The sequence below is a fragment of the Gobio gobio genome (genome assembly GCF_949357685.1).
Source record: "Gobio gobio genome assembly, chromosome: 12".
In the NCBI taxonomy this organism is placed as follows: domain Eukaryota; kingdom Metazoa; phylum Chordata; class Actinopteri; order Cypriniformes; family Gobionidae; genus Gobio; species Gobio gobio.
The window spans coordinates 20,059,879-20,074,870 of record NC_137105.1 but is presented as its reverse complement, the minus strand read 5'-3'; the positions used below and the strand labels follow the sequence as shown (position 1 = coordinate 20,074,870).

The 14,992-nt window shown below is 36.5% G+C and overlaps 1 protein-coding gene across 1 annotated transcript in view; it reads left to right on the top strand.

Annotated features, from left to right (window-relative positions):
• Positions 1 to 3,514: 3,514 nt before the first annotated feature.
• Positions 3,515 to 14,992, top strand: part of otofa (otoferlin a) — an 80,165-nt gene continuing 68,687 nt past the window's right edge. The window contains exons 1-2 of the mRNA XM_079831805.1: positions 3,515 to 3,900; positions 9,910 to 9,968. Of these exons, the coding sequence (XP_079687931.1) occupies positions 3,822 to 3,900; positions 9,910 to 9,968 (138 nt within the window). The 5' untranslated portion in view covers positions 3,515 to 3,821. The remainder of the gene's footprint in view (positions 3,901 to 9,909; positions 9,969 to 14,992) is intronic.

Here is a 14,992-nt window from a genome sequence, read left to right as displayed (position 1 = left end):
GAAGTCATTGACAAATTCTGTTTTATGCTGACTTTAAATGTTTCATAGGAACATACTGAATATCCATATTCCGCATTATTGGTTCTCAGTTATTTTAATTAATATAGCTGAGGTGCTCAGTACAGTGCATTGTCTCCGGAGGGTTCTTCTCAGCCTCTTTTACTGCATGACAAAGTAATTGACAGGTTGTACAGTGCCAGTCTTATCTTTGTAATTTTCCCTGTGCTTCTGTGACAACTGGGGAAAAGAGAATGACTAATCAGTGAGATAAAAGATATCAGTTTAGAACATGATCCACATTCACTTCTTAATGCTGGAAGTCTTACCATGTTGAAGTCCTTGATCTCCTTGTGCCTTTTGAAGTCAATGTTGTAGCGGACCCAGTATGGGAAGATACCGTGTTGCGTATGGGAGCTCAGGGGCACACCACCCTTATTGGAAAGGCTTTTGCTGGAGGCCATTGCGGCAGATCGGATATTTTGGAAGTACTTTAGGGATGAGTTGCCAAAAGTCTCCCCATACAGGAATTTTGTGGTAGGAATGTGTCCACAGTACCTTTAAATGGCAGTTGCACAATCAGGCCTAACTTTTTATATATACATATATATATATATATATATATATATATATATATATATATATATATATATATATATATATATATATATATATATATATATATATATATATATATATATATATATATATATATATATATATATATATATATATATATACTTAAAAAAATATACATTATTGATCATTATTATTACAGGCCTAACTTTGTTTTAAATATTGTTTTATGGTTTGCCTGAAATTAACCACAAATGCAAAAGAAACAGATAAAAACCTTAACAGACATAATTGTTCATTCATCATGAATTGATTCAATTGGAATATTTAATATTAAGTGACTGCACACATTCTCTATGTTTGAAAAGTATATATATATATATATATAAAAAAAAAAAAAACTCATCAAGGTCCCTGAATGTCAAAATGTCAAATATTCTTTAAAAAAATAAATAATTCCTGACACTGCCCTGTACAAAATAAGAAGTAAGTTATGTTTTTACCCTGGCATCAGAGACGATGGAATGTAGGCTGTGTTATGCGTTACGATAGTCCCATTTCCTCTGAAAGTCATGGCTGAATAGACAAGGATACTACGAATATCATCCGATCATAAGCTGCTGAAGTTCAGCACTGCGCCTGACTTGCAACTCAGATAAGACAACAAATGGTTGCCTGGCAACCATTTTTTCAGTATATAGCATGTGTTTTTATTAACCCTCTACAGCACAGCGTTGCCCTCAGGCAATGGAAAGTTTTCGTTAGCCCAATGTTCAGTACATGTTTCTTTAAATGATTGAAACCAATTAGAATGGTAACAAAACTATCTAATAAGGTGTGGGAATCACTATCAAGCACCATTTGAAAGTGGGACGCCCTTTTCTGACACATGGTCACTGCAGCACATGTGAAAAGGAGGCAAGATTATTTGCTTTAGTAAACTTATTTAAAATCAAATTAACTTTACATAAACATACTGTATGTATGTCGGTATGAAGGTGTAGAGAAGTCTTTTTAAAGAATTATAAAGGTTTTATGAAGTCGTTTTTTATAGTTATCACATATTATCACGTATTAGTGCACAATATAAGCTCTAAATATAGTTGTATTTATTTATTTTTGATTTCTTGACATATGTCAAGATATTTTGTATTGCTCTCTAACCATTGTCTTATGATATGCAAATTAATAATTTTCTCTATGATTCTGTACCATTGTTTCACAACGTTGCCCTAAGGCAGGGGTGTCCAAACTTTTTGAAAAGGGGGCCAGATTCGATGCTTTGTGGACACACACACATGGGGGCCGGTTCCTTTTATATATATATATATACACTCTAAAAAAAAAGGCTTGTAATCATAGGGGAACCTTTTTTAGTGCTATATAGCACCAATTTTGGTGCTTCAGTGGTTCTTCAGCGGTTCTTCAGAGGTGCTATATAGCACCTTAGTCAAAGAACCGGTGAAGAACCTCTGAAGAACCGCTGAAGAACCTCTGAAGAACCGCTGAAGAACCACTGAAGCACCAAAATTGGTGCTATATAGCACTAAAAAAGGTTCCCCTATGATTACGAGCCAAGAACCATTTTTGGTGCAATATAGAACCTTTTTTTTTTAGAGTGTATATATATATATATATACCTCACATGTTTTGTTTCTTGGAAAAATGACAGATTTGACAAAAGCTTGAGCTGACAATAGAGTAGCGGCACATGTAAATTTAATACACAAATAATATCTGTAAAATTCTTAACCTCGTTTTAAAGGGTTAAATTTAACTCCATACTTATTTAAATTAACGAGTACTCGATTTAGATCGCCACAGGTAAAACCACACATGGCACCTCTCTAGTCTACATGGTAAAAAGTAAAAAATATTGTTTCTATATCTAGAATAGCTTTATGGTAGTCTGTAAACACATTTAATATCACTCTAAAAAAAAAGGTTCTATATGGCACCAAAAATGGTTCTTGGCTCGTAATCATAGGGGAACTTTTTTTAGTGCTTTATAACACCAATTTTTGTGCTTCAGTGGTTCTTCAGCGGTTCTTCAGAGGTTCTTCACCGGTTCTTTGACTAAGGTGCTATATAGCACCTCTAAAGAACCGCTGAAGAACCACTGAAGCACCAAAATTGGTGCTATATAGCTCTAAAAAAAGTTCCCCTATGATTACGAGCCAAGAACCATTTTTGGTGCCATATAGAACCTTTTTTTAGAGTATACATAAAAATGCACGAAACTGAAATTGTCTGTAATTTGGCCTTTATTACTCATTTAATACATGTCTACATTAAAAAAAATTCTAAAATGAGATACACTCTAAAAAAAAAGGCTCGTAATCATAGGGGAACCTTTTTTAGTGCTATATAGCACCAATTTTGGTGCTTCAGTGGTTCTTCAGCGGTTCTTCAGAGGTGCTATATAGCACCTTAGTCAAAGAACCGGTGAAGAACCTCTGAAGAACCGCTGAAGAACCACTGAAGCACCAAAATTGGTGCTATATAGCACTGAAGAACCGCTGAAGAACCACTGAAGCACCAAAATTGGTGCTATATAGCACTAAAAAAGGTTCCCCTATGATTACGAGCCAAGAACCATTTTTGGTGCAATATAGAACCTTTTTTTTTTTAGAGTGTATTAACCTACATTTATGACAAAATACCACGGTTACCACTGTAAATCCATGATAAATGTTGGTGAATTGCTGGTTGAGAACTAAAGTAGCCTATTCTAACTGGATCGAAAATGTGTGCAGTAGAGGGTTAAGTCAGTTTTACTCTAATTGATAAAGAATATATAAAATGTATGTTCTTGTTGCCTCGAATAATAATAATCAATCCGCCAAGAAGCTTGTGGGTTTCTGCGAGAATCCGCCCCTGAGAAATCGAGTGTGCGCCTGCCCCCTGCTGGCGTCATCCCTCATCGCACTGTGCCGTGTGCGGAGCAGTGGCGAGGCGCATCGCAGTGTGAAAGAGTCTCGCAGCGGATCTGACGAGTGTTCATGTGCGCATTGTAAGCGAGAGAAAATGAAAGCTCTTTAATTATTAATTACACTTTTTATGTTATTGCGCACGGAGGATGCAGCCTGTACAACGAGCGGATTTTTCCCCCCGTTTTATGCAGCGAATAAAAACAGTTAAGATATAAGTTATGCAGCGTTGGTCAAGATAGATCCGCGATCTATATGATGAAACATTTTCCTTCTGTTCAAGTCTTTTGATTTTTTTCCCCTTCGTTCCAAGTTGAAATGGCTTTAGTGGTGTATCTAAAGACTGTCACGGAGCTTCGTGGGAAGGGGGACCGAATCGCAAAAGTGACTTTCAGAGGTAGGCTATAGAGCAATACTTTTCATTTCCAGTGAATGGGTTTGTATGTGCGCATCTGTACACTTAACAGCTTGGGTAATACATATGTTGGTTTTATATAGTTTTATCCTATTGAATATATTATTGTGTAACTTGAAAGCGTGTGTCTGATGAAAAGTTGTAGAAATGCTATTCTGAAACTCAAAGAACACGGGCTTTTTAATATCGCTTTAGATGATGAAAACTCCCCTGTTAATAGATAAATGGGAACAATTTCCCTCATACTCAAGCTTGAGCTGCTTTCTTCCTTGGTTTCATTAAATGTGGAAAAATAGATTCTCACATCAAGGCTCTTAATGTTCTCTGCGGTAGCCTATACTGTTTAATACGTTGTTGGTGTCAAGCTGTAGTCTAACATCGTATTTTAAGCAAATGGATATTCGGTTTAATGAGCTGGGATTCTTTCCCAAAATGTTTTTCAAGGTCCCAAATGTATAAAGTAGCTGATCAGAGTGAACCAAATTAGTTTGAACTTTTGGTTGTTTTGTCTTATGGGGCTTGCCTTGACAATCCATTAGTTAAATGTCATGCAGTGTGCCTCAGAGACTCTTTCTCTGTTTTTTGTTTGTTTGTTTTTCCCCCAGCTGTATTTGTCTTTCAGCACCTTGGACAGTTGCTAAGTGTTCATCTTACACAATCATTTTCTATTTCATACAAAATGTGTGTGTGAGACTGAGAAAGGGTGGGAGGAAACGCAGCCAGAGATGTGTGTTGAGTTTATGTGTTTCTAGCGTATAAAAAGATAAATGACAGAATCGCCTCAGTTAAATGAAGCAGAAATGAGCTGGGACAAACAACATTTTATTGGTAATAAAAAAGCTGATGCATGTTTTAAAAGAGTAAACATCTTCTGGTATTAATGGGAATCTTTTTATCAGCTTTACAGAATGACATTCTGTTTGAAATGACAGTGAATGTGACTGTCTGTTTCAACTTACTCCCAATCTAGTGATTTGATCGAGACACTGCAAAGGATTGCGGTCATTTTGATGCTTTGTCCTTTTGCCACTGTTTTTCCCCCCCTTTCTGAGGGCAGTGACTATTAGCTCTCCTGCCACCATTTCCTTCCCTCCCTTTCGGTGTTCCTCTGATCTCCACCAGCCTCAGTGTGCACTGATCTAGGCTGTCTGGAGCGGAAGGGCTCTACTGAGCTGTGTCTGTCCTGTTTCTCTGTGGGTTGCATAACTTAGATTGAGTACCTCTGAGTGGATCTGAGAATAATGGAAGATATAGAAAAAGGAATGGATACAAAAATATTGGCTTTCAGACATTATGAGATGCGATTGCTTTAGAATTTGAAAAGTCCTTGTAAAGACTATACATTATTGAAAATATTGTTTAGGATTGTTCTGTTGGTTTAAAGGTTGCCCATGAATTTTATTTTATTGAAGGTAGGATAGGCAAACATAAATGGTTTAAATATAAAAAAATGCACATATATCTTCTGCGGAAGTCTCAGGACCAAAAAATGATCGTCCAATCATTGCATTAGGTCCGAATGCAATATGATGTCCTACCTGCCTGTCAACGTATGTATTAGCATACCTCCACCCTGCCCTTCAAGGCTATGCAGAGTAGACACACAGTCAATGAGCACCACAAATAAACAGCAGCCACCTTTTACAGTTCCTCCTGCACCAAAACAACGAGCTTATGCTGCTTTTCACGCTGTCATAATTATCAGATGGCGACCCGTGACGTTTAGCTGTTCACGTTCTTGGACTCAGAATTATGCACAACATTATCATCGCTGAAATTGTTCATGTGTTTTGGACCAGGCATTTATGTGTTTGCTAGCCTCTCTGAAATGGCCTACCCTACCGTTAAAGGGTAACTTAAGTGATTTAGCATTAAGCTTTGTATCAGTAGAAACCCAGTAGTATATTCGAATTATGGTACTTTTCCCCCTCATATCCCCCTGAGACGAGAGAATTATGCATTTTATTTCTGGAAAAAAATCCTCCGATGACGCAAATATCATCATTTTGCGTCATCGGAGGATTTTTGGCCAGAGGCTAGAGACTACAGGAGCTAGTTCCGCATGTTTTCCACCCACCCACAGGGGAGGGATCTCACTCACAGAATGTAAATGCGCACGGCCGCTGCTGCTCGGCTCGAGCATTCATAACGGAGCGGTACGGAGCAAAGTGAATGTTTCAACTTTTCAATTAATTCCTATGAAAGTTTAGCGTCCACATGCGATCTGATAGCCAGATTGGACACGCGCCGAGAATGACAGCCGCGCTTACCTCAGCTCTGCTCAGCTCTTCTCTCATGAGGAATGAAATGTGACTGCTGCTGCGTCTGTGACGTGACTTTCGTTCGGCTCACTCACACTTTATTGAAAAGACACGTTCAGTTTTTAATTGTAGTGTCTATTCTCTAACTGAACGAAATTATTTTATTACTATGAATATCAAAACTACGTTGCGGGGCGGTGCCGTGGTGGGCAAGTGATAACCAATATCCGTGGCTTTGGGAGTGGCCTCGTAGGGCAGCGAAGCAAGTGCATTCTGGGAGTTGTTGTCTTTCATCCACATGAGACACAAAAATAATTTTTTTGTCTTTTCTCAGCCTAGAAGGCACCAAATTCAAAAATAATTTCACATTTCTTCTACATAAATGACACAGTTTAAATACACATTCATCTTCCCAGCGCTGAAGTGCCCCTTTAATTTTTTGCGCAGGTGTTACGTAACCAACATTTCTCCTCATCTTCTCTTATGGTTACTAAGTAGGCCTAGTGATACTTTAGTTTCCCCCCTCAGTTCTTTCTTTATTAAGCTGTCAATGAGTATAATATACTGTGCAGTTCATAAAATCTTCCCCATTATGCTTTTGTTTTTGTGTTTCTATTATGACTAGCTGAATTTTGTGATTTACTGCGCTGTGTAGAGGTTTGATTGATCGATCAATGATTTTGAGATGAGCGGCTGCTTGTTTCTCTGAGACTAAGAGAGTTTTGCGAGAGTCTTGAGATTACATAACATAACTTGCTTCATTTTACTCTTCTAAAGATTATTTTACATGATATTTACCAGCTCAATTGTTGAACAAAGAATCAAGACTACAGACAATAGTATAATAATGGTAACAACCGATTGTTGTGAACTGCAAACATACTGAAGAGAACAAGAACAAGCATGTTGTATTGTGTGTTTATTGTAGAGGAAGGCCAGAGTTAATGATTTATGTATTTACTCTTCTTGAGACATATCTAGTGTACCTAAGCCAGAAAACATGAATGAATTGTTTTTGTGTAGGCATGTGTATGAGTGCGCGATATATTAGCATTTATTTGTATTGTATCGAACAGTATTGTTCATATTTACTCGTGCACACAAGCACACACTGACAAGAAACAACATGCACTATTCTGTATTATTCTTAGACAGCGCTCTTGGTCAGTAAATGATAAGGGTTGGAAAAGGCTGTTTCTTTTTTCCCCTGATATCTGTGACCAACCTATAAAGCAGTTTCACACTTCACCATTTTACTATGTTGCCGTTTTATGATAATGGTAGCCCTCTGTTCTTCTCTGTTGCCAAAACATATCAGAGCTGTGATGACCTGCCTATTATGCATAATCCTAATACAAACCTAATGTTACCTAAAACAGGTCTTGATAAATTGGTTATGTACATAATTCTGTCTTGTAATGCATGTAAAAATTACATTTTGTGTACATTGTGTACATGCAGAATGAAATCTTACCCTGCTGAGTTAATGTACAGTACCAGCAAAACATTGTTTTAACTGTTACTTTGTCACAATGGGTTGTTTGGAAAGATTATTATATAAAAGGCACAGTTTTAGATATATATTATGGTTTACAATTGTGACCAAAAGTGGTATCTGGAAGTAAATTCACATCTTCACATTCAAATATAATTAAACTTTTGTAAGCATATTTTGCAATCTTGACTGTTCCCTGCTGGTGAAATGACCTGTCTAACTCAACCCGAGCAGCTGTCTTTGGTCACTTTCCCGAAATGGCTAAAGACGCATCTTTTTCGTCAACACTTGACCAATCGATACTAACACTTACTATCCTATTTGTTCTAGTTTTTTTTTCTTTTTAATTTATTAAAAAAAACCTTGCTACGTGTACTGGGCTGGACTAACTGGGACTTGTCATAGCACTTACATATTGTTGCCCTTTTGTTGATTTGATTCTTTCAGTTGCTCTCCTCATTTGGAAGTCGCTTTGGATAAAAGCGTAAATGTTAAATGCATATTGCGTAGTAGTTGTTCTGGAAGTAGGGCTGCACAATTAATCTAATTTCTAATCATGATTACAATTATGGATGCCACACTTACATAATCGTTCAAAGGCGCAATTACAAAAGAAAATGTGTACTTACATGATTCTGCATGCTTAAGATGTGGATTTTTTTTCTTTATACAAGTTATCTTAAGGGTTTTTTCCATGGTTTTATTTTTAGTTTTAGCATAACATTATAATTTTTTTATTAAAAGAAAAAACAAACCAATGCATATATTTGACATTTGAGGCTTAATGCTATAGAAAGCAATACAAGTTTTTTCAGGAAGAATATTTTCAGCTTGTTTATTTTCATATAAAAATATAGAGTCCAGTTGCTTCAAACAATGGTATAAAGCTATTCAAAATATAATTAAATCTAAATTTATATATGATTGAAATTATAATTTCAAGGGAATAATCGACAATTATGTTTTTTTTTGTTTTGTTGTCATAATCGTGCAGCCCTAGCTGGAAGTCAATTGTTTTATTTGTGATAAAGCAATGAAACATGGCAAATCATTTTTGGTTATCCTGTCATACAAAGAAATTATGAACACACACACACACACACACACACACACACACACACACACACACACACACACACACACACACACACACACACACACACACACACACACACACACACACACACACACACACACACACACACACACACACACACACACACACACACACACACACACACACACACACACACACACACATGTTTGTTTTTGTGAAATGTGAGGACATTCCATAGGCGTAATGGTTTTTATACCGTACAAACCGTATTTTCTATCCCCTTACACTGCCCCTAAACCTAAACCTAGCCCTCACAGGAGACTGTGCAGTTCACTTTCTGTGAAAAAAAACTTGTTCTGTGTGATTTATAAGCATTTTGAAAAGTGAGGACATGGGGAACGTCCTCATATTTCACCCTCTTTTTGTAATACCTATGTCATACCCATGTCATTATACACATTTGTGTCCTGATATTTCACGAAAACATGCCCACACACACACACACACACACACACATACATATATACATATATATATATATATATATATATATATATATACATATATATATATATATATATATATACATATATATATATATATATATATATACATATATATATATATATATATATACATATATATATATATATATATATATACATATATATATATATATATACATATATATATATATATATATATATATATATATATATATATATATATATATATATATATATATATATATATATATATATATATATATATATATATATATATATATATATATATATATATATATATATATATATATACAAATAAGAGAAAACCTACAAAACAAAATATTAATAACTGATTATGTTTTGGTCAATGTATACTTTTTCCTGTGAGCTTTTTGTTTTTCTATGCTTTTTTTGCATAGTAAAATAAAACCTGTAGCTTTAACTGCAAAAACTGTGTTTTGTTCTTTCCTCGAATTTACAATATTTGGAAAATATAAAATATTTTCCTCATATTTTGATGGTTTAATCGAACTTTAGGGTCATTAAAAATATCCTCCTGGGCATACTTTTTTGGCCACTACTGTATATGTAAAATAATTTTTGTTATGTTAGTCGTTGCTTTGGTACTCTGCAGAACCACGTTGACTTTTAACCTTGTTTATCTCCCTGCAGGTCTCTCCTTCTTCTCTCGGGTGCTGGAAAACTGCGAGGATGAGGCACGATTTGAGCAGGTCAGTCCCCCACACCCCCTACTTTATCACCAGATTCCACCACTCACTAACTCAAGCATCTTCCGATACATATATATATATACACTACAAATTTGATTGCTTTCTCCCCAAGAGAGGATGTGTTGGAGGAATCACACTAGGAATCGAACCGCTCGACCGTGGCCAAACGCATCACATTTAGCCCCACTGATTCCTATTTTACACAGACCCTCAGGGAAGCAACATAGCAGTATGAAGTGACAATAAGCCTGTGAAAAATACCATTATGCTAATTTAGTTTTTTGAAAGATTGCTCTCTTTACTCCAAAATATCCCTGCTACAGGTCTTATCCTTACATTTTTGTGAATCGCAGGTAAAGCTTTGTTGCTTTCTCGTTCTTAAATATGACTTGAGGATGTGCATCACATGCATAATGTCCCCATGAATGGTTTCTGATTCTGTAGCAATAAAGAGGTTTTATTTGCGTTGATAATTATTTGCAGAAGTTATTTTTGAAGTGCCCCTAGTATGCTATTTTAAATGTTCCTAATTTTGTTTTGGTGGTCTCCTACAATCGGTTTACATGCACCCAAGTTTAAAAAAACACTTTTCCCATAATAAACATTTTACATTATCTCTTTTCTCACAGTCTGAAATGGCTCAATAAAGGATTCTCTCTAAAACAGTGCTTCTCATAGTGTGGGGATCTGCGGGGGGGATCAGCAGAAAACAGCCATTGCAAAGGCGTTCAAGTGCATGAATAGCGGTTGGTGCTCTGCCTTTATAAAGCGGCACAGAACACCAGTTCCATTGAATTTTTCTTCTTCAGCCCGACATAGAAGTTGCTCACCATAGAAAAGCACCTCTTCAGGGGACATAATCACAAGCTGCTATTGTAAACGCGCTGCTCTGTACTTGTTCTGGTGAGAAGATGAACAAGAAGCTGAGCTCGTGAGGCGCTGTCAAAAGAGTTCACTGCAACCACTGATTATAAATTGTTCATCCAAAGCATCACTGAAATATTTACTTTGTTTTTCGTTTATTTCAATCAAAAGTTAAGTTCTGATCTATTATTCTCTCTTACTGATATTTTTCAATGACATTGCACATTTGTCAATGTATTTTTGTCCCTTTTTTTTGTTTTTTTTTTTACTTAAACTTATTTGGTAGTCAGAGGTGTGTGTGAGCAAAACAGTTTGAGAACCACTGCTCTAAACCCCTCATTTCCGAGAGCTTCCTCTGCTCTGATTGGTTAGATAGCTAAGTCTCATGTGATTGGTCTACCATTTACTGATACGGTCCAGTAGAAAATCAATATATCATGGCGTGACCTTGGCTGAATTAAAAGAACAATATTTCTTGCAGTAAAGTCGAGTAGATTTAATTTTTTTTAAAATTTTTGAGTGTAGTTCTATTTGTTATATGTTGAATTCATGTTTATAAAAAAGAGGCTTCAGAAATTGAAGTCATATCGTCATCGCATCAAATGAAGTCATGCTTTCCAGTGTTGCCAATCCCGTTAAATGGTTTTGGGAGGATTGTATACTTATAAAATGAAAATTAACTTCTGTTTCAGAATAAATAAAGCAGTAATTTATTTCGTTCTAACCGGTAACTCTTGAAACAGAACGAAAAAATAGCCCAGCGTTTTTGCTCAGAACGAACCAATTCGTTTTTAATTCCTGATTTGTGAATAACAGTCTACATTATTGCTTGATTATTGGTTTAAAACAAACATTAGACATTTTGTAATTAATGAATCAGGAAATGCATTATGAAATGTGTCACATCACGAGTATATCTGCATACTTGCCCAAACTGCCGTTATAATAAATTACACTGTTATACTGCACAACGAAGCTCTTACTGTATTCATACCAATATTGTGTTTGCTGTTAGTTGTGGTGAAAGTATTTTGTGAGAGAAATAGTGCTGCAATGACGAGATCACTGCATTCATGCGATCAACAGACTGTCTGTCTACTCAATGCTCTTCACTGCAGCCTTTCATGTGATGGGAAAAGATCTAAAAATAATACTATAATCAACACTTTCACGATTTGTTAATCTCAACAGCTGTAATAGTAAAAAATATATAGTAAAAGTATTCGAGAGGGGTTCCACATATAATGTGCATTTCAAATGCAAAGATGTCAGCCAATCACAACAGTGGCCGTTTACACTGAAGTCTCACAGCAGACACGCCCCTTCAAACAGAGCACTCAAGCCAGAGGGCTAAAATCAGGATAGAAAAAGGCCTTTTATTTCTAAATTATGAAATTTTATGATGTAAATCATACTAACAATATAAGTACACCTCAGGAAACATAAAATAAAAATAAAAATCCACATCATGGGACCTAAGTGTGTTCAGTTCAGTCTTAGAATGTTTCAGCTAGTCATTAAGTGTGTCCCAGGCATAATTTTATCTTTTATTTAGAAGGTGGGACTTATCCCGCCATATTGCATGTTGCACTTTCTCCCATTCATAGGTAATATATTTGAGTTCACCGTCTTTCTATATTTAAATCTTTGATCTGGATTTCAGCTCTGGTGACTTTCTCAGCACAGTGAATCGAACAGTAACAACCGTATCAATTCTAGTGCAAGTCCTCATCTTTTGGAAGTGCATTCGCAGGGCAGAAAACAGCGTCTTCTCGACATGCCGACAACACATGTTGCTTCTCAGCAACAACTACAGTGTTTGAGAGTAGGTCAAAGTACTATGTCGACATTGTTCACGGGCAGCCAGTAAAGCCCTAGGCTGGCATTATGCAAATTTGTTACAAATCTACACAATTTCTGACAACTTCAGAATCGGGAAGAGAATAACTTTATCTGTCATGCACTTTGGCCTTTAAAACTTTGCAGACCTTTTACATTCACAAACAGCTATACACACTGCATGCAAGGTAGTATTAAAAAAAGCATAATTGGGGCACTTTAAAATATATCTGTATACCTCCTCATGTGTCCACATAGTAGGCAGCAATTCAATTATGTTTTGTTGTCAGAGTCGTGATTGGGACTCCCACACTAGCGTTAGCCTCGTCTCACCTTTGGAGGGGGTTGTTACATTTCTTTTTGTGCTGCAAACGGAAAGTGTTACAAAATTGCTCTTTTGATTCTATTCTACATTTACTAATACATTATTAAAGTTTTATTTGTTAACATTTGTAAATGCACTGTGAACTAACATGAACAAACAATGAACAGTTATTAACTAATGTAATATTAACTAATGTTAACAAAGACAAGTAAATACTGTAACACATGTATTGCTCATTGTTAGTTATTGCATTAAATAATGTTAACAAATAAGACCTTATTGTAAAGTGTTATCATTGTCTTTTGTCTATGTTATTAATAAGGAAGGTTGTGTTTCTACTTTATTATAAGCAGGGCTGGATTTACCTCATATTGTGACGTAAGCAAAAGAAAAAGTTGCCCCTCCCAATGTCTGTCAGAAACCCTGTATGACCAAAACTGCTATTTTTCAGGAAATCGAAAAACACTGTATTTTTTTTATTATTTAACGCTGTGTTGTCGAAGTTGATACTGTGGCTTTATACACTCACCTACAGGATTATTAGGAACACCTGTTCAATTTCTCATTAATGCAATTATCTAATCAACCAATCACATGGCAGTTGCTTCAATGCATTTAGGGGTGTGGTCCTGGTCAAGACAATCTCCTGAACTCCAAACCGAATGTCAGAATGGGAAAGAAATGTGATTTAAGCAATTTTAAGCGTGGCATGCTTGTTGGTGCCAGACGGGCCGGTCTGAGTATTTCACAATCTGCTCAGTTACTGGGATTTTCATGCACAACCATTTCTAGGGTTTACAAAGAATGGTGTGAAAAGGGAAAAACATCTATTATGCGGCAGTCCTGTGGGAGAAAATGCCTTGTTGATGCTAGAGGTCAGAGGAGAATGGGCCGACTGATTCAAGCTGATAGAAGAGCAACTTTGACTGAAATAACCACTCATTACAACCGAGGTATGCAGCAAAGCATTTGTGAAGCCACAACATGCACAACCTTGAGGCGGATGGGCTACAACAGCAGAAGACCCCACCGGGTACCACTCATCTCCACTACAAATAGGAAAAAGATGCTACAATTTGCACAAGCTCTCCAAAATTGGACAGTTGAAGACTGGAAAAATGTTTGCCTGGTCTGATGAGTCTCGATTTCTGTTGAGACATTCTGATGGAAGAGTCAGAATTTGGCGTAAACAGAATGAGAACATGGATCAATCATGCCTTGTTACCACTGTGCAGGCTGGTGGTGGTGGTGTAATGGTGTGGGGGACGTTTTCTTGGCACACTTTAGGCCCCTTAGTGCCAATTGGTCATCGTTTAAATGCCACGGCCTACCTGAGCATTGTTAATGCACCATGTCACAAAGCTCGAATAATTTCAAATTGGTTTCTTGAACATGACAATGAGTTCACTGTACTAAAATGGCCCCCACAGTCACCAGATCTCAACCCAATAGAGCATCTTTGGGATGTGGTGGAACGGGAGCTTCGTGCCCTGGATGTGCATCCCACAAATCTCCATCAACTGCAAGATGCTATCCTATCAATATGGGCCAACATTTCGAAAGAATGCTTTCAGCACCTTGTTGAATCAATGCCACGTAGAATTAAGGCAGTTCTGAATGGTGTTCCTAATAATCCTTTAAGTGGGTGTATATGATCATATACTTGATTGTGTCAATGTATTAACATTTTAACAAAATTGAGCTCAAAATATTATTTCTCCTCGTTGTTGGACGTGCGAGCATAGGCACGTGCCTAGAATGCCTATGCATAAATCTGGCCCTGATGATAAGGAGCGAGAGAATTACTCATATTGAGTAAGGCAATAAACAAAAACAATTAATTTCCTAAATGTAGGTAAAATAAAGTTGACAGTTTTCCTGCTAAGTAGTGACATTTAATCGTTTTTTTTATCTTGCTGTCTTTATATGCCCTATGAACTTTCTGGTTGACCTCCAGCTAACCTCTTTATTTCCTCTCAGTCCCTCACTCAATAGT